At 39.4% G+C, this 27,233-nt stretch overlaps 1 protein-coding gene across 1 annotated transcript; it reads right to left on the reverse strand.

The window, feature by feature from the left end:
• Nucleotides 1–1,908: 1,908 nt before the first annotated feature.
• LOC101987135 (3-alpha-hydroxysteroid dehydrogenase-like) lies at nucleotides 1,909–27,233 on the reverse strand. Its single transcript, XM_005354911.1, has 9 exons — nucleotides 27,087–27,233; nucleotides 21,988–22,155; nucleotides 20,303–20,419; nucleotides 18,003–18,080; nucleotides 7,807–7,929; nucleotides 6,367–6,476; nucleotides 5,939–6,104; nucleotides 4,312–4,394; nucleotides 1,909–2,162 (listed from the first exon to the last, which is right to left on the reverse strand). The coding sequence occupies exons 1-9, from the start codon at nucleotides 27,168–27,170 to the stop codon at nucleotides 2,120–2,122; spliced, it is 972 nt and encodes a 323-aa protein (XP_005354968.1). The 5' UTR covers nucleotides 27,171–27,233; the 3' UTR covers nucleotides 1,909–2,119.

Consider the following 27,233-nt stretch of genomic DNA (forward strand, 5'->3'; position numbering starts at 1 on the left):
TTGCCCCACTATCACACTGATGATTATCTCGAATATCACCAAAGAATCTTCATCTGGTGACAGATGGAGATAGAGACAGAGACCCTCATCAGAGGAATGGACTGAGCTCCCAAGGTCCAGTTGAAGACCAGAAGGAGGGAGAAGATGAGCAAGGAAGTCAGGGAAGGGAGGGGTTGGTCCACCTACTGAGACAGTGTGCCTGTTCTAATGGGAGCTCATCAAATCCAGCTGGACCGGGACTGAATGAGATTACAATCAAAGGGAACTCTCTTAATGTGGCTGACACTGGGGGTTGACTGAGAAGCCATTCATAAAGGTGCTGGGACTTGTTTCTACTGCATGTACTGGCTTTTTGGGACCCTAGTCTATTTGGATGCAAAGCTTCCTAGGCCTGGATGTGTGTGTGTGGGGGGGGGGGGGAGGGCCTTGGACTTCCCACAGGGCAGGATTCCCTGCCCTCTCTTAAGGAGGGAGGGGGAGAGAGGAGAGTGAGTGGGGGAGCAGAGGGGAATGGGAGGAGGGGAAGAAGTGTAAATTTTTTAATGGAAAAAAATAAATAAATAAAAAATAAAAACAAACAAATAAACAAAAAAGATATTGCCCAAACTTAACAATTCTTAAAATACTGTTGCAGTCAAATACAGTATTTCAAATAATCTTTGAAAATTTAAAGAATTTGTCTCATCAATCATTCTTTTAATAAGTTGATAACACAATTTAATACCTTGTAGATATTTCATAAGTTTAAATTGTTTACCTATAAATACATAAGATCAAATTTCACAAGCCAATTTTTAAATCTAAGAAAATTTTTCCTACCATGGCTCAATAAGGCAACTGCTGAAACTCACGAAAATACAAATGTCAAGTCTAGATCTCTATCATGGATAAAATATGTAGATTTCATTTTACCTGTAACAAGTAAGCAGAGATGTGTTCAGCTTTCTTCTGTCTCCCCATATCTGTGTCATGATATTTTAGTTGAGTTCTCTTCTTACCAACCCCCAACCTCCCAACCTTCCTGATGTGGGAGTGATTTCTTTCTAATCTGTTGCTTTCATTGGTTAATTAATAAAGAAACTGCCTAGGCCCCTTGTTAGGCCAACCCTTAGGCGGGTGGAGTAAACAGAACAGAATGCTGGGAGAAAGAAGCTAAGTCAGGAGTCACCATGACTCTCCCACTCCAGACAGACGCAGGTTAAGATCATTCCTGGTAAACCAGCTCGTGGGCTACACAGATTAATAGAAATGGGTTAGATCCATATGTAAGAGCTAGCCAATAAGAAACTGAAACAAATGGGTCTAGGCAGTTTCTTTATTAATAAGAAATCACTCCCACATCACCTTCCCCCAGGGAAAACTTATCTCCATGTTCTTGCAGCTCTGGTCCTTAGATTGGTGAAGGAAGCCATAGGACTCCTGGTCACTTTTGCCAGATGTGCCTCACCTCCAAACCAAGAACAAAATAACGGCAGAGTACTTTCTTCTTTCTCAAAAATTTTGAGCAATATTGACTCAATAATCTATCACTGGTAATTCCCTAAACAATAAAATTTCTTCCAACTCCTACCCAAAAAATGTCTACTAAATGATGGTCATCATCTCATGCCTTCAGTCCAAGACTTCTGGGCAAATCAGGTTGGTGTCAGAAGGAAATAAACCATTGAAGTCACAGAAATAGAAGCAGGCAAGAATCTTTAGGGCGGGACCTGGTGAACTGGCAAAGTGTTTAAAGGCTTGCTGCTCTTAGAGAAGACTAAGATTTAGCTTCCAACACCCACATGGTGACTCATAACCATTGATAACTCCAGTTCCAAGTAATCTGTCACCCTCCATAGACACTGTATTCACAAGGTCCACACACTTGTAGGACACATATATGTAAAAAGAAAATAAAATAATCTTTCAAAATGTAAGAAATTTTGGTATCTTTAATCTTGATGCTGTCTTTCAAACTTCTCACACAGCTCTGGGGACTTAGCTTTAGCTGACTGTGAATTGACAAAGACAAGGAGGTCTGATAAGAAGTGATGTGTTCAATGACCAGTATCCAAGACTTGTCTCATATCATGATGCATAAATAGATCTTCTGGTAGGAATTCAGAAAAGGGTCTCCATGTTAATATTCATCAGTAAATGGATGATTGGGATGTCCATGAAAACTGCAATTAGAAAAAAACATGCCTAATATAAGAAATCAACTCTTCTTTGTTTTGAAGAAGGATAAATCCAAATGTTGGTCAGTACTAAAGGTTAGTTTAAGGTGTACTAGTTACTGCTAACAAGTTCACTTTCTTTTTACTATCAAACACGGTGTTACATATTGTACTGGCTAGTTTTATGTCAACTTGACACAAGCGAGAATCATCTGAGAGAAAAAAGCCTCAATTGAGAAAATGCTTCTATAAGATCCAGCTTCCGACAAGCCAGTATAGAGCACTTTCTTAATTAGTGATTGATGTGGGAGGCCACAGTCCATTATGGTGGTCCCATTCCTTGGCTGGTAGTCCTGGGTTTTATAGGAACACAGACTGAGCAAATCATGTAAAGAAAGCCAGTAAGCAAAACTTCTCCATGGCTGCTGCATCAGCTCCTGCAGACAAGTTCCTGCCTTGCTTGAGTTTCTACCTTCACTGCTTTTCATAGGGAACTATTATATGTAAGTGTAAGAGAAATAAAACCTTTCCTTCCCATGTTGTTTTGATCATGCTGTTTCTTCATAGCAATGGTAACCCTAACACATATGATTTAAAAGCAAAGTTTATAGAAAAAATTTCATTTTTTTTTTAGACTGGGCGTCACATATTCCAAGCTGTCCTCAAACTCACTATATAGCTGACAATGATTAGGAACTTCTGACCCTCCTGCCTCTATCTTCCAGTGTTGGGGCTATAGTTTTGTACCACCATGCCCACGTTAACAATGTTAAGACCCTTATTCTAGAAGTATGCTTTGAAATTTGGTAATTTGCATACTTTACTAGTGACACAAATATAATTGACAAAGATATTCTTTTATTTTTTATAGTTAAACATGAAGTATAACAATAACACTTCTATGCTTGCCATTCTCTCTCTTTTTGTACTTTTTGTACTATTTCCCCTAATTCTTAATTTTTTACACATAGAAAAAATTATTAATGGTGCATCTGTTATTTTCTTGAGCACATATAATTTTGAATTGGACTATTCTCATTTCATACACCATTCTATTATTTATATTGTGAGTTTAAATTCCCATTGGCAGAAAAATTACACACTGCTGCCCACACTCTTTTATAGGGTATGTCTTTTCTCACTTCACACAGTCTTACAGATGGAAGGAAAACTAGAGACCATTTGTAGGCTTCAAATTTCTCCCAGCTGTGGGGTGGTGGTGGTACACACCTTTAATCCCAGCACTTGAGAGGCAGAGGCAGGCAGATCTCTGTGAGTGTGAGGCCAACCTGGTCTACAAAGTGAGGTCCAAGGACAGGCTCCAAAGCTACACAGAGAAAGCCTGTCTTGATAAAGAGGAAAAAAAAAAGTCTAACAATGGGAATGTCTCTAAGATCTTCCGTCTGGTTCTTAGCTCACTAATCTGAGACATCTCTGTCCTCTGCACTGAGATCTCTGTATTTTTTTTCTTTTTTCTTTCTTTCTTTATTTTTTTATTGAGAAAAAAAAATTTCCGCCTCCTCCCAGCCTCCCACTCCTCCCGCACTCCCCTCTGTATTTCTTTAAATGCAAAACAATAGTTTCTCTTCACCTCACCAAGAACAACTGGTTTTATACAAAGGTGGAATTTGAGGGCTGAGTTTAGAAAAAGGTATTGCATATTGAGAGACTTGAATCTATTTAAAACATTGAATTGAAGAGGTGTAATTAACAATTGCATATGGAGTAGATATGAGGGTCTAACTAAGACCATGGTGTTGAAAAGATATCATTGATCTGGTTAGGAAAACACCCTGAGGTATGTGGGAGCTGATGTATAAGCTCAGGTGTTTAACTCAGGTAGATGGTAAAGTATATGTGCCATGACACAGCTGTAGAAAACAGAAGCCTACACAGAGCTTTAGTTTGAACAATGGTATTGTATTATCCAGAAAGTTCTGTAGCTTGAGATGGGCAGAAGGCACACGTGGAAGTCAACTGACCCTGGTTCCACCATCGAACAGAGCCCTAGAGACAATCTGTAAGAACTCCCAAAGCAACTCATCCCCAGCTCACGTTAGCTTTTGTCTTCTGCATATCGAGGTGATATTTAACACATTACGTTTCTATTCAAAAAAAAAAAAACTGAAGAAATGTATTGATCAAAGGTACTTACTAATCTCCAGAATTGTATCTTAAATTTCTGTTCAAACCATCTATGATTTTCATGTCCTCTGAAGTCAACTGGAATTCAAAAACCTATCACAGAAGTAGAAATTATATTACTTTTATATTACATATTGCCAGTCTGAGAAGCCCAATCATATTCAAAAGAGTGGCATAGAGGCAATATTAAAAACACAGGAGACATGTCCTAAATCTCTTGAAGATATCATTCACAACATTCACACTATTAAGAAACAACAGGCAGAAAAGAAATAAAGCCATGTTCTTACATAAGAGATTGAACCACACAACTAAAAACCAAGGAAAGTCTAGGAAAGAAATAGAGATGATGTTATTGAGACATATGAACTTAGAATTCTGAATAAAACATTAAAAAATGAAATTTTAACAATAGAGTTTAGTAAAATGTATGGACAGAGACTCCTATATCCCATTAAAAATGAGAAAATAAGTTTTATATAGTTTAATTTATCAATTGTCAAATGATAATGAAGTCATCAGAAAATAGCCTAGGAACTGGTTTCCAAAGATCTTATCTAAATTAGAGATCAGTTAACATAAAAATTATCATCACTAGCTCCCAGTGTATTCAGAATAATGATTTTATGAATCTACAGTACTACTGTACAATGTGATAGAAGACAAGAGAAAATCAGTATCTGAACAGCTGATAAAGCTCTTAAAGGTAGGGTGGACTGAGCTGTTGCAGTGTAAGCCAAACAAGCCCTTTCCTCCCTCAAGTTGCTTTTGGTCATGGTTTTAAGCCAGCAAAGGAAAACTAACTAGGACATCCTGTTCACCCAGTGTCAGCTACGTACAAGAGGGACTCTGTGCCAAAGTAAAAAGTGACGACTAACATCCAAGATTGTCCTCTGACAGCCAGACACACATCAGACTATGTCCATATGCACAACACACACACATGCACGTGAATTCAATCCCTGAAGGCCTGAATTCAATCCCTGGAATCCATAGTGGAAAGAAAAGCTAACTCCTAAAAAGCTGTCACCTGGCCTCCACATACACATCATGGCACCTGCATGCATGTACACAAACAAGCACACACACACATACACACACACACATACACACACACACATAATTGAATATAATTTTAAAGGAGTCTAACATGCACAAAGATGTTCTGAGAGATCACAAAAGACCCACGTTAAGGATATGTGCTGACTAGTCTATGTCAACTTGCCATAAGCTAGAGTTATCTGAAAGCAGGGAACTTCAATTAAGAAAATGTCTCCATAATATCCAAATGTAATGCATTTTCTTAATTATTGATTGATGGGAGATGCCCGGCACATTGTGGTGAAGCCATCCCTGTGCTGGTGGCCCTGGATTTTATAAGAAAGCAGTTTGAACAACCACGAGGAGCAAGCCAGTAAGCACTGCCCATCCATGGCCTCAGCATCAATCACAGCTTCTAGGTTCCTCTCCTGGTTGAGTTCTTATCCCAACTTCCTTTGATGGTGAACTGTGATGTGGAAGCAAAGCCAAATAAACCTTTTCCTACTCAAGTTGCTTTTGGTCATGATGCTTCATGACAGCAATAGTAACCCTAACTAAGACAGGATATTTCACAGATGTTTCAAGGCCTACATCACCTGCATCATCTCTTTGATCCTCTTCTCATTGAAACTCCTAGCCAGGGTCACAATCCCACGCTGCAACAGGTAACGAAGGGCAACCAAGGCTGGTGTTTGCTTGTATTTCTTTGCCATGGTACAAAGAACTGGATCTTCTAAAAGTATTGGGCTGCTTTGGTCCACCCTGGAAGGGAAGTTAAAATGCTAAACTACAGAAGTTCAGATTATCTTAAGGATAGGAGGCCTCCAAAATTCTAATATACTCTAGACCATAGATATGCAATTATTCTCCTTAGGCCAGTAGAGTCAATATCACCTCAGGTCTTCTCAGAAATTTAAATGCCAACCTCTCTAAGTAGGCTGAGAGTTAGATCTAGAAAGTTGTTAAAGGACTAAATCTATTTCAACAATGATATTTGAGATTCGCTGTTGTTTTTGACACCTACCATATTGGGTCTCGTGAACTTCCCAATGTACAGTAGGCAATCAGAGCGATGTCCTTGGACTTGCAATACTCCAGCATTTTGCTCTGGTTGAGATAAACATGACACTCTACCTGATAGAAAATAATCAGATTAAAAGAAGCTTTGCATTAACACAAAAGGAAAACATCAAAATGAAAGAATGTGAAAAAATTTTAAAGTATAATGTAAAATTTGAAGTAAAAAGTAAATTAAATAGCAATCAGTTTAATAAAGTAGATTTAATCACTCTTTCTTATAGGAAGATTTTTCTAATATATATATGAGAAGAAATAATTCTATGGACCCATTCTTGGATGCTAAATAATCTTTCTACTTCATGAAGGTTGGCTATACACTCTTGATGAAATGTGTTATGACAACATTCATATGATAATCAGTTTGATAGGATCCATATTAATGTAGGAAACCCATAAATCCATCATAATACAGAGAGAAAAGAAAAAGGGTAAACAAATCTATTTGCTCATGCTGACTTTCACTGTGAGGGTTTAGAACATTGGTAGTCAAAGGGAAACTATTAATATGTGCTATTAGTTTGTAAAATAATTAATATTACCTCATATAAAATTGACTTTTATCCTGATGCATCAAAAGTTTATATAATATATCAAAATATTATGTAAGAAAAGTAAAAAGGGCTGGTGAAATGGCTTAGCACTTGCTGGCAAGCCTGATGACCTGATTTCAATTCCTGTGACCCACAGTGTGTGTGAGTGTGTGCGTGTGTGTGTGTGTGTGTGTGTGTGTGTATGTGTGTGTATAAACAGCTGACTTGCTGTCAGAAAGCAGGAAGGAGTAGACTATGATGTGTGTGGTCAGGCAAAAGGTCAGCTCAATGTGCTCTGGCCAAAATTCCCATCATAATTTCACCATAACCAAGTAAGATATCTCATAAATCTAGATGAATTTGATAGTTTCTAGTTACTTTCCCTATAGCAATGACTGTGGTTAATATACTTGAAATCAGGACCAACAGCACAATCATCTAATATTCATGTTTGTACCATCCATCTTTTACTTTGGCTCCATCATTCTTTCGAGGCCCACACTATCTTTCCAGGACCTTTCTTTCTGTACACAGTTCCTTCCACAGCATCTTTCTTCCTCCAGTTGCTTCTCATAGATAGAGAAGAACATATTCCCCTCAGTGGCCACACAATGACTACTGCCTTTTTTGATTGCCTTTCCGTGATATATTTCTTATATCCAATTTTCCCAATGTTCCGCTATCTTTCTCAAAGTTTTAGTGAAAGAATTCTATGTCCTTTCAGAGAGACTCCACTTTTAAAATTTCCATCCCACGAAGGTAAAATGAACAAGACTAGACAACAAATGGATATGAGCCAGTGGTGCAGGAAGAACAATTAAGGCATAAAAGGGCAATGGGTGGAAAGAACTCACCTGGTTGCACACAGGCTTGTACTTGAGCCCTGGCTTGTTCAGGATCATCTCCAGCTGCCTGCGGTTAAAGTTGGACACCCCAATGGACTTGGCTAGTCCCGCATCCTTACACTTCTCCATAGCCTGTAGTGGAAGAGATAGTGAAGGATAAATTTTGCAGTTGTTCCAAGAATTGGTGTGAAAAGGGATGCTTCCAAGCAATGCTGGTTTTGACTGTCTAGAGATGGAGAAATAAGGGGCAGAAGAAGTGAAAGCAAGAAACAATTCTATGTCCTGAAGAAATAGGCAACATGAGAAGTCAGGCCAGCTTCCAGAAAACCAGCAGCATAACTCCAATTTCCCTACTTTTCTTCATCATCATATCCCAGCCCACACCTCTGGCAGAAGCCTTCAACCCCATCAGAAGCCAGTCCAGCTTCCTAAAAAGCAGGCAACCCACTACCCCAGCTAATTTGCCCCTGCAAACCCAGCATAAGCCCACATGCCCCTCCTCTTTTTGCCACCTGATCTGTGTTTACAAATCTGGTTTAAACCATCCATTCTCAAGAGGCAGGGCAGCATCCTGAATCCTGGTAAAATCTCCCTCCACCCAACCCTCCTTCCCAGCATAACCCCAACCACTCAACCTCTCCTCATTACCACTCATTAGCCCAAAACTCTGGCTGAATCCTTCCATTCTCCAGAGGCATGTCCAGCACACTGAACCCCAGGTAATACTGGCCCCCATCCCAGCTGTGCTTGACCACCATATCTCCAAGTGCCCCTCTTCTCCTTATCACCATATCCTTGTCATACCTCTGGTGAAGTCTTCCACTCATCAGAGGCCAGGCCAGCATCCTGAACCAAAAGGACCAGGCTCACATTCTGAAAATCAGGCAGAAGCCTCCTACTTCACTAGAAGCGAGGCCAGTATCTGAATCCCAGAGGACTCTTGGCCAGATCAGTAGCCATGCACATATATAACTAGAATGCTAGCCCCAAACTCAGCAGCATCCCTCTGCTGGACCAGAGGTCATTCAGAATATTAGAAGTCCAGCCCTCAAAGTGGGTAAACCATGAGATCCAAAAGATCAGTGAGGAAACAGAATAAGGAGAATACTCCTTCACTGTTAGTGAGAATGCAAATATGTATAGTCAATTTGAAATCAGTATGACAGTTTCTCAGAAAATTAGGAATCAATCTACCTCAAGACCCAGAAATACCACTCTTGGGTATATACCTAAAGGATACACAGCCATATCACAAGGACACTTGCTTAACTACATTCATAGCAGCATTATTCATAATAGCGAGAACCTGGAAACAACCTAGATGCTCCTTAACCAAAGAATGGATAAAGAAAATATGATGCATTTAGACAATGGAGTACTACTCAATGGTAAAAAAAAAAAAGAGACATCTTGAAATTTGCAAACAAATGGATGGAAGTAGAAAAAAATCATCTGGAGTAAGGCAACCCAGAAAGAGAAACACAGTATGTACTTAGTCACAAATGTAGATTAGACATAAAGTAAAGAATAACCAGCCTATATTCTATGACAAGCTAGGTAACAAGGAGAACCCTAAGAGAGAGATACATGAATGCCCCTGGGAAGGGGAAATAGAGAAGTGCTCCTGAGAAAATTGGGGGCATAGGGGTGGAAGGGAGGGAGGAAGAAGAGGGTAGGAGAGAAGGGAAGGGGGGAAGAGAACATGAGGGAATGAGATGGTTGATATGGGGAAAAACAGAGAAGGAGAGCAAAAAAAGAGATTTCTTGATTGAGGGAGTCATTATGGGTTAGCAAGAAATCTGGCACTAGGAAAATTTCCAAAAATCTACAAAGATGACCCCAGCTAATACCCTAAGCAATAGTGGAGAAGGTGCCTGAACTGGCCTTCCCCTGTAATCATATTGATGAATACCCTGTCATGACAGAACCTTCATCCAGCAACTTATGGAAGCAGATGCAGAGATCCACAGCTAGCAACAGGCAAAGCTCAGAGAGTTCAAATAAAGAGAAGGCAGAGTGATAATATAAGCAAAGGGATCAAGACCATGATGGGGATGGCCACAGAAAAACCTGCCCTGAGGTAGTGAGAGATCACTGACTTCAGACTGACAGTATGGGAACCTGTATAGGCCCAAACTAGTACCTCTGAATGTGGGTAACAGTTGTACGGCTGGGGTAGTCTGTGGGGCTACTGACATTGGGACCAGGATTTATCACTAGTGCTTGAACTGGATTTTTTGGAGCCTACTCCCATTGGAGGAATACCATGCTCAGCCTAGATATAAGGAGTATGTTGTAATTGGAGCGGCGGGGCTGCGTCCCCAGCACCCCGCTGCCTGCAAGGCTAGCTTTACCCAAAATAATTACACGGACACTGTATTCTTTTAAGCACTGCTTGGCCCATCTATCTAGCCTCTTCTAGGCTAACTCTCGCACCTGGACTAGCCCATTTCTTATCATCTGTGTAGCACCGGTCTTACCAGGAAGATTCTAGTCTACGTCCATCCTGGGTCGGAGCTTCATCGCGTGTGCCTCAGAGAGCAGAGCTCTCGCCTCTGCCCGCAAGAGTGGAGCATCGTGTCTCTCTGAGGCGTCTGCCCCTGAGAGGAGAGCTGTTGAGTCTCTGAGCTCACTTCCTCTTCCTCCCAGCATTCTGTTCTGTTTACTCCTCCCACCTATCTTCTAACCAATGAGGGCCAAGCAGTTTCTTTTTATTTAACCAATGACCTTCCTCCATCAGGAGTAGGCCCTTGGTCCTGCCTCAAAGTGTTGTTCCAGATTTTCTTGACTCCACATGAAAGGAAGCATCATCCATTCTGAAGTGTGGATGGGTGGTGAGATGTGTGGAAGATGGAGAGAGAAGGAGGGCTGGAGGAAGAGGGAACAGGAATTGATATGTAAAATTAGAAAAGATTTTTTTAAATTTATGTTTTAACAAAAGTATTAGAGGAAATCAGCAAATTCCTTAAAGAATGACAAGAAAGTTCAGAAGAAGCAAACAAATAGGTTGGCAAAATTATTCAAGACTCAATACATTAAAAACAAAATAGAAACAATAAAAATAGCACAAACTGAGGGAATTCAGGAAATGGAAAATCAAAGTAAGCAAAGGAAATACAGATGCAAGCATCACCAACAGAATTCAAAAGATAAAAAAGAGAGTCTCAGATGTTGAAGATACAATAGAAGAAATAGATTCATCAGTCAAAGAATATGGTAGAGCTAAAAAAAATCCGAACACAAAACATTCAGGAAATCTGGGACACCAAGAAAAATCCAAATCTAAGGAAAATAGGAATAGAAGAATCCAAGCTCAAAAAGCTAGAAAATATATTTAACAAAACCATAGAAGAAAATTTTCTTAACCTAAAGAAGGATATACCGATAAAAGTAGGAGAAGCTTACTGAACACCAAACAGATGGGAACAGAAAAGAAATTCCCTGTGTCACATAGTAATTAAAACACTAAATACACAGAACAAAGAAAGAATATTAAAAACTGCAAAGGAAAAGGCCAAGTAAAGTATAAGCAGACCTATAAGAATTACACCCAGCTTCTCAACAGAGACTTTAAAAGCCAGAAGTGCCTGGACAGATATTTTACAGACTCTGAGAAACCACTAATGCCAGTCCAGACAAATATATCTAGGAAAACTTTCAATCAGTATAGATGGAGAAAAGAAGATATTTCATGACAAAGTCAAATTTTAACAATATCTATCCACAAATTCAGTCCTATAGAAGGAAAACTCAGGTCCAAGGAAGTTAACTGCACTCACATAAACACAGACTATAGATAATCTCACATCAACAAAAGCCAAAGAAGGGAAACACAGACACAGACACACACACAGACACACAGACACACACACACACACGCATTACTGACAACAATAACACAATAGAAACAAATAGTCAGTGGTCATTAAGATCTCTCACTATCAATGGACTCAATTCACCAACAAAAAGAATAGGCTAAAAGAATGGATTAAAAAAAACAGAATCCATACTTCTGCATACAAGAATTACACCTCAACATCAAAAATAGAAATTACTCAGAGTAAATGGCTTCCAATCAAATTGCCCTAACAAGCATTTGAGTGTAGCAATCGTAATACCTAGCAAAATAGATTTCAGACCAAAATTAATCAAAAGAGATGGAGAAAGATATCTTATACTCATCAAAGAAAAAGCCACCAAGATTATGTCTCAGATTCAAGGGTACCCAAATTTGTAAAAGAATCAGTACTAAAGCTTAAACCACACATAGAATCCTACATATTGATACTAGGAGTCTTCAACACTCCACTTTCTCCAATGGGCAGGTCATCCAGATAGAAAACAAACAGAGAAATTTTGGAAACTGAACAGAGAAATAATAGTCCTAAGTACTAGGATGCAAATGAACTTAACACATATCTATAGAATATTTCATCAAATAGAAAAAAACATATCTCAGCACTTCATAGAACCTTGTCCAAAATTGACCACATACTTGATCACAAAGCAAATCTCAACAAGCACAAGAAAATTGAAACAATCCCCTGTATCCTAATAAATTATCATGGATTAAAGTTAGATTACAACAACAGAAAATCCACAATTTGATGGAAACTGAACAGCCCTTTACTGAATTAACACTGCGTCAAGGAAGGAATAAGATGGTCTTTTGGGGTTCCTGCTACATGAAAGAATCTGCCAGACATTCTACAGGACACAGAAGAAGTGACTGACAAACTGCCAATATAGGTTAAACTGTCTTTGAATTTTCTTTTTTTTTTACTGATTTCTTTTTTTTGTAATTTATAAATGATTTTATTTATTTATTTATTAAAGATTTCTGTTTCTTCCCCACCACCGCCTCCCATTTCTCTCTTCCTCCCCCAATCAAGCCCCCCCCCAAAGAGCAATCAGGGTTCGCTGCCCTGTGGGAAGTCCAAGGACCACCCACCTCCATCCAGGTCTAGTAAGGTGAGCATCCAAACTGCCTAGGCTCCCACAAAGCCACTACGTGCAGTAGGATCAAAACCCAGTGCCATTGTTCTTGAGTTCTCAGTAGTCCTCATTGTCTGCTATGTTCAGCGAGTCCAGTTTTATCCCATGCTTTTTCAGACCCAGGCCAGCTGGCCTTGGCAAGTTCCTGATAGAAAGAACATCCCCATTGTCTCAGTGTGTGGGTGCACCCCTCGCGGTCCTGAGTTCCTTGCTCGTGCTCTCTCTCCTTCTGCTCCTGATTTGGACCTTGAGATTTCTGTCCGGTGCTTCAATGTGGGTCTCTGTCTCTGTCTCCTTTCATCACCTGATGAAGGTTAATATTCAGGAGGATGCCTATATGTTTTTCTTTAGGTTCTCCTTCTTATTTAGCTTCTCTAGGATCACTAATTATAGACTCAATGTCCTTTATTTATGGCTAGAAACCAAAATAGTGAGTACATCCCATGTTCCTCTTTTGGGGTCTGGCTTACCTCACTCAGGATAGTGTTTTCTATTTCCATCCATTTGCATGCAAAATTCAAGAAGTCCTTGTTTTTTACTGCTGAGTAGTACTCTAATATGTATAGAAAAGTCTGCTAGATACTATGGGCCAGTAGGCTGAAGATGGATGCACCAACAGTACAGAAGAACTTTGGGTAACTGTCCAGACAGTGAGATGTCTCTGTTAACTCTCAAGTTTTGGAAGTTGCTTACAATGCACTTCCTGCTTACTTGGGTAATAGTGTATCCTTCTGGAGTCTTTGATGGAGTTGAAGAATTTTATAGTTACAGTTTTTCTTAATCATAATAAAAGATAAAACTGAATGAGCATGTGATCAAACCGGACTCTCTGAATGTGGCTGACAATGAGGGCGGACTGAGAAGCCAATGATGATGACACCGGATTTTGATTCTACTGCATGTACTGACTTTTGGGAGCCTAGTCTGTTTGGTGCACACCTTCCTAGACCTGGATGGGAGGGGGGAGGCTTGGACTTTTCACAGGGCAGGGCACCCTGACTTCTCTTAGGACTGAAGAGCGAGGGGGAGGGGGAGTGGCGGGAGTAGGAGGAAAAGGGAGGATGGGATGTGGAAATTTTAATAAATAAATAAAACAAAATAACAATGATATAAATATTGTATCTGTAATTCTTGCTTGATACCTGTTTTGTTATATGTCATTTTACTATGTTAAAGTTAAACCTTCCTTTTCATTTAAACAGAAAAGAGGAGGTGATATGAGATTTCCCTCTGTATGCTGTGAATATCATTGGTTAATAAAGGAACTTCTTTGGGCTGATAGCAGAACTATAGGGGAACAGATCTAGGCGGGGGAAACAAAACAGAATGCTGCGAGAAAGGAGGTAAAGTCAAAACAAAGCCATAGACCCGCCACAGATAGACACTGGGAACTTTACCCAGTAAGACATAGCTACACGACAATATACAGAATAACAGAAATGTGTTAAATTAATATAAGTGTTAGCCATATGATCTGTGTGATTATTTTGTGTCTGGGAACCAACAAGTGGCCCTCCTCCAACAGATATCTGTATGGTGATTTCTCAGAAAATCAGGACACAACCTTTCTCAAGACCCAGCAATACCACTTTTGGTCATATATCCAAAGGATGCTTGATCATACCACAAGGACATGTGCTCAACTATGCTCATATCAGCATTGTTTGTCATAGCCAGAACCTGGAAACAACCTAAATGCCCCTTGACTGAAGACTAGATAAGAAAAATGTGGTATATTTACACACAATGGAGTACTACGTAGCAGAGAAAAATAATGACATTTTGAAATTTGTAGACCAATGGATGGAGCTAGAAAACATCTTATTGAGTGAGGTAATGCAGATCCAGAAAGACAATTATCATATGTACTCACTCATAAGTGCTTTTTAAACACAAAACAAAGAAAACCAGCCTATATTTCACAATCCCTAGAGAACCTAGACAACAATGAGGACCCTAAAAGAGAAATACATGGATCTAATCTACATGGAAAGTAGTAAGAGACAAGATCTCCTGAGTAAATTTGAAGCATAGGGACCAAAGGAGAGGGTTGAAGGGCAGGGGAGGGGCAGAGACGGGAGCAGAGAAAAATATATAGCTCAATAAAGTCAATAAAAAAAATCCCAATGCAATTCTTTACAGCCCTTGAAAGAACAATACTTCATATGGAAAAACAAAAAACCAGGATAGCTAAAACAATCATGCACCATAAAAGAACCTCTAGAGGTTTGCCATTCCTGATCTCAAACTCTACTACATAAGGCTATAGTAACAAAACCAGTATGGTATTGGCATAAAAACAAATAGGTGGATCAATGGAATCAAATTGAAGCCCTAGACATAAAACCACAAACCTATGGACACCTGGTTTTCCACAAAGAAGCCAAAATAATACAGGAAAAGCATATGACAAATGGTGCTGTCATAATTGGATGTTCATATGTAGAAGTATGAAAAAAGATCATTATATATCATCCTGCACAAAACTCAAATCCAAATGGATCAAAGACCTCAACATAAATCCAGATACACTGAAGAATAGAGAATAACCTTGAACCCTTTGAGAGAGGAACCAACTTCCTGAAGAACAGCAATATAGGAGACACTAAACCCTAAAATTAATAAGTAAGACCTCATAAAACTGAAAAGGTTATGTAAGGTAAAGGATACTGTCAATAGAACAAAACAGGAGTCTGTAGAATGGGAAAAGATCTTCACCCTACCAACATCCAAAAGAGGGCTGATTTCCAAAATATATAAAGAACCCAAAAAACTAGACATCAAAAAAAATTATTCAATTTTAAAATGTGGTACAGATCTAAACACAGAATTCTCAAAAGAAGAAAACAATGAACAAGGTGCTCAACATCCTTAGTCATCAGGGAAATGCAAATAAAAATGACTCTGAGATTCCACCTTACACCAGTCAGAATGGCTAAGATCAAGAACACTGAGGACAGCTTATGCTGGAGAGAAATTGGAGCAAAGGGAACTAACACTCCTCCATTGTTCACAGGAGCGCAAACTCATAAGGCCACTTTGGAAATCAACGAGGTAGTTTCTCCAAAAATTGAAAATCAGTCTCCCACAAGACCCAGCTATATCGCCCTTGGGCGTATGCCCAGAGGATTCTCAATCATACAACAAGGACACTTGCTCAACTGTGTTCATAGCAGCTTTATTCACAATTCCCAGAACCTGGAAACAATCTAGATATCCCTCAACCAAGGAATGGATAAATGTGGTACATTTACACAATGGAGTATTATTCAGCTGTTAAAAACAACCAATGAAACTTTGAAGTTTGAAGGCAAGTGGATGGAATTACAAAACCATCATCCTGAGTGAGATAACCCACACCCAGAAAGACAAACATGGTATGCATTCATTTATATTTGTAAGTTGATATTATCTGTAAAGTAAATAATAATGCTACAATTCACAGACCCAGGGAATCTAGATAACAATGAGGGCTCAAGGGATTTCCTGGATTTCCCTGTGTACCGCCTGCCTGTACTACGTGACAGTACTGTACTACTCCTGTATTGCACTACTCCTGTATTGTAGCACACCTGCCCTATAGGGCCATTCGTGAGCCGGGCAAGGACCTGGAGATTTAAACACACAAAGACACACAGATAGAGACACGGGTCATCCTTGAAACAGGAATGTCCCAAGAACACCCCCTTTATTGTGTTCAGGAGCAGCTTATATAGGGATAGCCATGCCCCAGTCAAACCCACTAGAAATCACTCCCCTACCATCAGGAACTCCTGAGGGTCTCATGCTCAGAGCAGTTGCAGGCTGTCTCAGAGCAGAGGAAAACAAGTTGTTTACAAGAAATTCAGGATCTGGGGGTCACTGCTCCCAACATCCCTGGAAAGAGGAAAGGCAAGAGATTTCATGGGTGGTCTCAGGGTGGGTAGGGATGGGAACATGAAGGATCAGGTGGGGGCAGGGTGGAAGAATACTGACAGAGTGGACTTCAGAGGGGTCATTTCAAGGTCAGGTAAAAACCTGGTGCAAGGGGAACTTTCAGGAATGTACAAGGAAGACATCAGCTAAGACTCCTAACAAAGGGGGTATGTACCTTGAACTGGCCACCTCCAATGACCAGACAAGACTACCAGTGGAGGGACCCAGCCACATAACCTGCCTGCTGACCTAAGGGATATGCTGATGTAAGGGTGTTGCAGGTTATGGGAGTGGCCAACCAATGACTGGTTCAGCCTGAGACCCATGCCAGCATATTGAGAGTGAGCCACCCCTGAACTGCTTGGAACACCATGACCCAGAGACTGGATGACACAGAGACCTAGGATAGAACTAAACATGACTGGAGCAAATTAAAGTCAATGTATTGATGCCTAATGCTATTCTCTTATACTCATAGATTAGTGCCTAATCCAATAGTCATCAGAGAGGCCTCATCCAGCAACTGGTGAGAACAGATGCAGAGACCCACAGTCAAAGTTTACACTGGGCTTGGGAAATCCTGCTGAAGAAATGAAGGAAGGATTATAGCAGCCAAAGAGGTCAAGGACATCACAAGAAAACCCACAGAATCAACTAACCTGGGCTCATAGGAGCTCACAGACACTGAACCAACAATCAGGGAACCTGCATGGAACTGACCTATGCCCTCTGCATATGTATGACAGTTATATAACTTGGTTTTCTTGTGGGACTTCTAACAGTGGAAGGAGGGACTATCTCTGACTGTATTGTTGGCTTTTGGGGCCCCTATTCCTCAAATTGAGTTGCCTTGCCCAGTCTTAATACATAGTGAGGTGTGTTACAATGGTTTATCTTATTGCAACTTGTTATGCCGTGTTTTGATAATGTCTATGGGAGGCATGTACTTTTTTGAGTAGAAGTAGAGAAAGAGTTCATGGAGGAGGGAAGACAGAGGGGAGACGAGGGAGGGGTAACTGTAGCTGGGATGTAAAGCAAACCAACCAACAAATAAATAAGAAATTGTGGAATTCAACATTTGTTTAAAAAGAGATCCCTAAACCCCTGCCCTCCGTTCTTCTCCATTCTTATTATTTTCCAATAATGAATTCCCCTGCTAATTCCATCAAAACCATTCTTATAAAAGCTACAAATTCCTAGACTGAACCATGTACAGTCTATTCTCGCAGGTGAAGGTAATATCTGAGTCAAACTCTCACTATGTTCCCTCTGTATTCTCCTCTCTAAGAACTCACCTCCCATGTGTCACAGAGATTCACCGGGTCCACCAACAGATTTCCATGCTCATCTCTTGGAAATAGCTTATCTGAAGGCTGAAATAGAATCATCCATTTTAAAGACTTCACCACAGTCATGTTACCACATTTGGTCACACTGCCAAGTCTCTCAGAGTCTGGGCCATGAAACCTTCCCAAATAAGTAGGACATTATTTTAGATACTTTGCAATTGGAGTGACAGAGGATAAAACTTTAAAGATTGGCATCCCCTAATCGTTTATATTTTCCTTATGCTTAAATAGTGCTTTCTTCAAAGTCCTAATGGTGTCTTGCATTGCTTTTGTTATTATTTCAGCCCCTATATTTCCCTACAGGAAAAATGCCTCTATCTTTTTGGTGAATGCAGTAACTATATGACCTTGGTCTCTGGCAATAACAGACTATGTCGTGAGCAAAACAGTTCCTTATCACAGTGGACAGATGATTGTGTAAGGATATGCACAATTAAACTGGGTCATCAGTAAGACTTTCTTTTCAGGATTAATGTGGATTAGAAAGTCAGAGTAACTCTCCAGTTTTACCAATCATGAATTTTGAATTGCCACGACAATTCTGCTAACAGCAAATGACAGCCCCCAACTAAATAGACAAGATGTAGAGATAAGGAATGGAGAAAGTATCTCTGAAGCTGATGCTATTCATATCTTTAAATGTAGTCATGGTTCAGACTTATGTAATATAATAGCCTCCATTGCACAAACTAGCCTAAGTTTTCCACATAATTTTATAGCAAGAAATCTGCATAACACTGTTATTAATGGCTAAATGCCATCTACAAAACCCCACCACTATGAAATATCAAGACAAATAATCTCCAGTCGCCAACTCTCCAAGGGCAGGTAGTATGAGAACCAGATGCACTGCTTGGCTTTCTGCTGCCATTATAAACAGCTGGGAAGGAAAGGGTTTATTTAACGCCTTACACTTCCAGACCACAGTCCATCATTGAGGGCAGGGACTTGAGCAGAAACTGAAGCAGAAAACATGGAGGAATGCTGCTCCAGGGTTCACTCCCTTCCTCATTCATCAGCTAGCTTCCTTCCATAGGCCAGGTCCACCTGCAGAGGGATGGCGCTTTCCACAGTGGGGTGGGCCAACTCATGTCAGTCCATAGTCAAGATACTTCCTCAAAGACATGACCTCAGGCAAATCAGTTCTGAGCAATTTCTCAACTGAGACTCCCTCAGATGACTTTGGGCCCTGTCAAGTTGAGAGCTAAAACTAACCAGGACACCAACACAGACTGAGTACCACCAGATCTGCTTTCAAAGTGTAATTATGAAAGATGTTGGAACCTCATTGTGAAGCATATGTGTGGCAGTTTTATTAATCTCCATGCAATCTGCATGTAAACACCTTCAAAAGACTAAGGGGAACTGAGGACATGGCCTAGTGGAAAAAGCATTGGACTTGAAAACCTAAGGACCTGAATTTGACCTTCAGAACTCATGTAAAACAGCAAACAGGAAACAAAATTTAAAGCCAGGTATGGTTGTACAAGTTTGCAGTCCTAGGACTGGGAAGATGGAGACAGGGAGATTCCTGGGGCTAATTGTCCAGTCAGTCTAGACTGTTCAGAATTCTAGGCCAGTGAAAGACCTTATATCAAATAAATTGTGGATGGCATCTAAAGAACAACACCAGCATCTATTTTCTGTCTTTCACATGAATATGCACACACATGCATGTGCAACTACGAACATGTCCACTTGCATATATATGAACACATATGCACACAAACACACCAAAAAAAGATACAAACTTACAGGGACAAAAATTGTAACTATGCCTTGAATATGTTTTTTGGGGTTTTTCCCCAAGTTTCTAGTAAGAGGACCACTAAATTATTATTATTATTATTATTATTATTATTATTATTATTATCATCATTATTTTATTTTGATTTTTTGAGAGAGGGTTTCTTTGTAGTTTTGGCGTCTACCCTGGAACCAGCTCTTGTAGATCAGGTTTGTTATGAACTCACAGAGATCCATCCACTTGTCTCTGCTTCCTGAGTGCTAGAATTAAAAACGTGTGTCACCATCGCCTGGCTTAAATTGCTTTCTTTCACAATCAGGAAGCACTGTTTCAAGGTTCAAATAATATCTCAAAGAAATGGAATTTGAAAATTATTGTTTAGGATTTTCATCAGAATAATTCATACATTCACCCAACAATATAAATCATAAATTGTCACATAACTGTTAGTTATAAGGGCACCACTAGTGAAATAATGGTAAGCACAGTGATTGCTCACCTGCAAAGCCATTGGGAAATGAATAATATACAGATCGACATAGTCCAATTGAGCTTTCTTCAGTGATGCTTCCAAGCAAGATCGAACCAATTCTGGTCTATGGAAAGTGCTCCAAAGCTGCCAATGTTAAAGAACAAAATTTTAAACTCAGAGTTTGTTCACTTTTGCTCAATTACTTTATTGAACAAAGAGACATTTTCCTACAGCTGGAAACACTCTCTCTGCTTTTCTTTTTCTTCATTGGTTTTTCACATACAAACTCCATTGTGTGTATAGTCCAGAGCCTGCCACTGAGCTATGTAATGTGAACATCATTGCATGCTTGGCTATTATCAGTTTGTCTACTAGACATGGAATAAAATATTTAAAGAGAAAGGTTGTTTTCTCTAATAATAACATTGAGTTTACAAAATAACACTCAGGATTGGTTGAAATCACTCATCCGTTCAAGCACACAGGCAGAATCAGTACTCATTCAATATACATAATTGAAGGTTGTAGAAAAACCCTTTGGGGACATGTTAGTGTGTGCTGAACTCAACAGAATGTACTTTTGCTATGCTTTTTGTGAACAAAACTCCTGAAAAGATTGACTGATTGAAACTTCACTATGTGATGAGGCTGGAATGCTGCAGGTTTAGAGGCTGATTATCTTACCTTCGACAAGATACCATCTGGAACAGTCATTGCTGTGCTCCTCTGTGTCAGAACTAAGATATTGTAGCAATGAATTCAAATAGTTGAGACTATATTAACTTATTTGAATACTAGCTTCCACGATTTCAAAATCTAAGAATGTCATCAATAGCATGTGAAACCTAAAAAAAAAAATTCCCTCATTTTATTCTACCTGCCTCCCTGGTGTACTCACCAATGTATTTTAAACGTGCAAAAAAACCTTCACGAAACTGCTACCATGTTGGGGAATAGAATTTGAGCTAAGCTAAATCTGTGTTCCTAAGTAATGACTACTCAAAAATAAACTCCTATTTGCTTTAATACTAGGTTCTTAAAACCCTATATTCCGATTATAATAGACTTTCATATTTTATCCTTCTGTGTGAACTCTGACCCCATAAAACTTTGTTTACTAGCCTGGGACAAAGGCTTCTACCTGCCCAAGAAATGTTTCTGGCAAGATGTGTTCTCTTTCTGCCCCTCCTCAACAATAAAGCTTAGGGAATTCAAGGGCATTGTGAAACAGCCCCTACTGTCCATGACTTTCTGTCCTCTGAGCACATTGGTGATGGTGAAGAGAAATGTTCTGACTTCCGTTGTTGGTCTCCCTGATTTATTTGGAATAAAAACTCCTCAGAACATCAGTAAAGACTCTCTAGAGCAGCATAAACTACAGTCCCCTGGTTCTGTTGAATCGCAAATTCCACTTCAATTCTTCAGCAGTACTCATTGCTGAGTCATGGTCAAGCTCTATCTGATTCTACATTTCATGGTGAACCACACTGCTTTGACTTGAGATTCAGAACAGTATACATACATAAATTTTAACTCCGTAGTGAGAACAAAGACGTATTTATCTTTTTTATCCTAGCTTTACTACATGAATGTGTGAAAACATATATATCAATAGGTAATGATCTATGAAACAGGTATTGATCCAAACACATAATTATCTCCTCAGCTCAGCCACATTAAAAAGGTTGACAAGCATCTCATGTACAAAATACCTTTGATGTATAGAATATATCTTCTCTCTTCACAGTACCATCTGCAATCTTGCTTCTAATGGCTTGTCCTGCTTCCTCTTCTATTCCATACAAATAAGCAGAATCAAAATGCCGGAACCCAGCATCTATAGCTATTTTGGTAGCCTTGATAAGTTCATCCTTAGCAACCTAAAAGAGCAAGCAAAAATAGTATCTGTGTAATGAAAGACATTTCATACAAAAACAATGCCTTTCTAGTGAATCAACTTCTCTTTCTTGGAGCTGCTCTCTATGTGTGGTGGTAAGTCAATTCTAATTTTCCTGGATCTCTTACAATCAGGACGAGTGGTGGATGTTTCCCAAATGTGTTCAGTCCAGAGCAATCAGTGCATCACTGTACTGGAAATTCTGAAAAACATATCTCCAAACTCAGTGATTTGATCAAAGGACTCAGAGGCCTGATTGAGGAGGCAGTATAGGAAGACAGGAAAACTTACAGGGATATGGATACAGGAAGAAAATGGAGCCTCTCTCCTGGAGTCTGGTTGAAGCCTCTTACCAGCTGAGTATCAAGAATTCCAGCACAGTTACCAATGTGTGCTGTGATGGCTATAATATTATAGCATTTCTTTCATATTCATATATCTTGTATTAAATGGCAATAAACTTGATTTAAGTTCTGGCATGTCTATACCTTGGATACATATTTCTGGGTATCTCAAACAAGATTGTTAGCTTTTTGTATGGTAAAGATGTCCAGTTTCATTTATCCCTGTGACCTAGTATCCCTTTGTCAATTGTGATCCTGCCTTGTGACCTCCAGAAACCACTCCATGATGTCATTTAGATATATTTTAGTCCTTTGAAGATAATAGCTCCACTTAAATGGTATATATGGCTAGTATAAAAAAGATGTGACATTACCATGAAGAGTGTACCCACACTTGGGTATATCTTATTCTTGCTCTTAATTATTTCATGTTTAAATCTATACTTTAAAGTGTGCTTTAGAACTGGGCAAATAGCTCAGTTGGTAAAATGCGTGTTGCACAAGATGAGATTCTGATGCTGATCCCCCAAACTCATGTTAAAACATGGGGTGTAGGTGTAAATATTTGAGATCCCAGAACTAAGGAAGCAGAGGCAAATAGATGAACCAGGCCTACTCAGTCTGCTTGCAGAGCTCCAGGCCAGTGGAAGACTCAACCTCAAAAAATAAAAACAAAAACAATGTGCATAGCAACAGAACAACACCCAAGGCTGATCTCTGACCTCCTGATGCATACACCCATGTGCACATAGACATGTGCCTGTGCATAGACACACACACACACACACACACACACACACACACACACACACACACACACACACACGGGTATTGTTATAAAGAAAAAACAAAAAGGCTTTCCTATATAATAATTTCAGATTTTTGTCAGTGATAATGTCTTTTTGCCTTCTGTCTCTCTTTCTCTCCTCTCTTTCTTTCCAAGGCAATTATTTTTAACTATATAACCTACAAAAGTCATTTTGCAATTACACCTACATGAATGAGTTCAAGTGGCCTACGGAATTTTATGGTAGTATATTACATTCTAACCCAAGACTCTTTCATGTAGAATAAATTGTAAGAGGACAGTGAAATAACCAAAGCTGAACAAGTACAAAAGAGCCAAAAGCTCATAAAATTATTGAACACTGAAATCAGCTTGGTAATAATGATTAACTGAAATGTCCCTTTATTCAGAAAGCCCAAACCTTTGAGTCATGGTCAAAGTTCTCTGTGTATTGATTCAGGACCAGAAAAAAATAATAAAGGAGAGAGAACAGCAGTCTTTCAAATTGTTGCTTCCACAGTCTGTTGAAAACTGATCTCATCAATGACTTGCACAAACAGGAACTTAAAGAACCTAGTTTTTCTAAGAGATGCATCAAGGTACATTGTCATCTAAGATTTCATGATGCAATGGGGTTAGTAGTTGTTTACAATTCATTTTGCATTGGATCATTACTGGAGTCTAAACAATAAGATATATTAGAACTTGACCAGTATTTTTTTATTACCAAATTTGCATAGCATAGAAAGACAGGAATAGCTAGATACAGGCAGATACTATGTTATCTATTAATTTGACCTGCATATACCTTTGTATAATTCACAGAAATGATGCTGTATCTCATTAACATTGGGTCTGTTTCCCTTCACCCATGTCAGGTGGCCCACAACTGTCTATAACTCCACTTCCATGGAATAACGTACCTTCTTCTAGCCTTGAGGTCTCATGCCTTTACCCCCAGACATACATACATATATACATCAAAATTAAATAAATCTTTCAAAAATACCAGAAATGACGATATTAATTTAAATCTAAGTAGGACACAAAATATTGTATTTAATACAAATAAAAGAAAATGCTATTAGTTATTAAAGCAGTTACATGAACCCCCTAATGTCACACAGAAATATCTATTTACATAAATATTTGTTATGGTTCTATTGTGAGATAAAACATTCTTAAAAATATACTACATATCATCTCAACCGTATAAAATTGTTTATAGTGCTTTTTTGTTCAATGTGGCAGCTGTCACCTTGAACTTCACCATTTTTTTATTTTTAAAATGAGATAAGAATAGTTCTGAACTTTAGATATTGCTCTATATGCACAACTTACATGTATGTTCCATAATTTAAAAATACTTATGAAAAATATAATCAAAATGAGCTTGTTTTTCATGATACAAGAGTCTGATTTATCTTACTAACAAAGAAGATAATAATAATGGAGATAAATTATAAAATTTTTCTTACTTGTGTGCGTGTATGTGCGTGTGTGTGTGTGTGTGTGTGTGTGTGTGTTGTACATCTGGAGGTCTAGGAAGACCTGTGAGAGTCAGTTCTCTCCTCACACCATATAGATTCTGGGGATCAATTAATCTGAAGTCATCAGCGACTCTACATAATTTTCCAGGAATTGTTTTCTCTAATGTAGTCAATTTTCCTAAAATATTATAATGTTATTCTTTGATAGTTTTTTATTTGAATTTTTTTTTTATCTTATGTGTGAATGTTCTGTCTGTATGTATATCCATGTCTCACTTGTCTGGTACCAGCAGAAGCAAGAAAAGGTTGTTGGATGCTCTGGAACTGGAGTTATACACAACTGTAAGTACAATGAGGGTGCTTGAGACCCAACTCCTCTGCAAGAGTAGCCAGTGCTCTAATTTTTTTTTTATTGAAAAAAAGGAGAAAAAAAAGTTTCCGCCTCCTCCCAGCCTCCCATTTCCCTCCCCCTCCTTCCACCCTTCTCCCCCTCCCCCCACTCCTCTCCCCCTCCCTCTCCAGTCCAAAGAGCAGTCAGGGTTCCCTGCCCTGTGGAAAGTCCAAGGTCCTCCCCCCTCCGTCCATATCTAGGAAGGTGAACATCCAAACTGGCTAGGTTCCCACAAAGCCAGAACATGAAGTAGGATCAAAACCCAGTGCCGGGCGATGGTGGCGCACGCCTTTAATCCCAGCACTCGGGAGGCAGAGGCAGGCGGATCTCTGTGAGTTCGAGACCAGCCTGGTCTACAGAGCTAGTTCCAGGACAGGCTCCAAAGCCACAGAGAAACCCTGTCTCGAAAAACCAAAAAAAAAAAACAAAACAAAACCCAGTGCCATTGTCCTTGGCTTCTCATCAGCCCTCATTGTTTCCCATGTTCAGAGATTCTGGTTTTATCCCATGCCTTTTCAGTCACAGTCCAGCTGGCCTTGGTGAGCTCCCAATAGATCAGCCCCACTGTTTCAGTGGGTGGGTGCACCCCTTGTGGTCCTGACTTCCTTGCTCATGTTCTCCCTCCTTCTGCTCCTCATTGGGACCTTGGAAGCTCAATCCAGTGCTCCAGTGTGGGTCTCTGTCTCTATCTCCATCCATCACCAGATGAAGGTTAGACACAGAGATCTAGATGGGAAATTCATACCAGTGTGGTCAAAAAATACATTTAAATATGTATATATACAAATATTTGTGTATATATATTTAATTGTGTGTGTGTTTTGTTTTCAAGACGATGCTTTCATCTTCTGACTTAGATTACCTGAATATTCTAATCTATGATGTACTGTACAGAACCAGTGACTACAGTTAGAGTTGATCATCCAATAAAGTCATATGATTTTGAGAAAAAAAAAAGAGTAGCCAGTGCTCTTATCTGCTGAGAAATTCTTCCTGCTCCAAGTTGTCCCTTTGGACTCCCTTGAGCCCAGCCCTGTCATTCTCTAAGTTTTAGTGACTTCTACAGATTTACTGAGACTGCAGCTGTTGTGATATCTTTGCTCTTTACCTTTCTCTCTCTCAAGCTATGAATGCTATGAAGTAAAAATTCCTACCCCAAAAGGTCAAGATATCTCTGCCATTAGGTCTTCTGCATGAGAAAACTACCACTCAATCTTTAAGTGCTGTCCTTGACACTCACTGAAAAACCAGAGGATAAAACCAGAATGTAAGCATTATCCCATGAGAACCTCCTGTAGTATTTTGATTCAATTCAAATAGGAATATGGAGCATGACTTTAGAGTTGCTTTGTTAAAGTATAGTATACCCATATAATGTTTAATATTTACTTTTATTTGGTAAGTTTTTCTACAGTGAAAACAGATAGCAAGTCTTATTTCACCACAGGTCTGGAATTTTTGCTGTGGTGTTCATTCCCTGCTGCTCAGAAGAATGCAATAAGCTCATCATTTTTCATAAGAAACATCTCTTGTCAAGTCTATCAAAATATTTCATCGGGATCACATCTACCAGAGAGAGGTAATTACTTGAATCACAGAAATAATTCATGTCACTAATCCCATTGCAATCATACTCAAAACACAATAGTAGCACTGATAGCTTTTGTCCACTTATTGCCAAACAGACTGAAACTAAAGGAAAAACAGAGTCGAGAATAAACAGTACTGTCCACACGATAAATCTCCAAGTAGCAAGACTGCCTTCTCTAATACACATGGATAACATAATCTGGGGATTCTGGGCGTCTGATCCAAACTGGAGCAAATCTGAAAGTACACTTCAGTTTCCACACATCTTTGATTTTTTAAAATAGACCCTTAGACCCAAGACACAATTGTTACCTTCTCAGGCACAGTGGTTCCAAACCCCAGTACAGGGATGAAGTGACCATCATTCAGAGTCATTCGCAGAGGCACAGAACTCATAGCTTGTCAATCAGGCAACTAAGCAGGTCTTGAGTCTTCTGCTTGCACAGGGTGCAGGCCAGC

Source organism: Microtus ochrogaster, chromosome 16, assembly GCF_000317375.1.
Source record: "Microtus ochrogaster isolate Prairie Vole_2 chromosome 16, MicOch1.0, whole genome shotgun sequence".
In the NCBI taxonomy this organism is placed as follows: Eukaryota; Metazoa; Chordata; class Mammalia; order Rodentia; family Cricetidae; genus Microtus; species Microtus ochrogaster.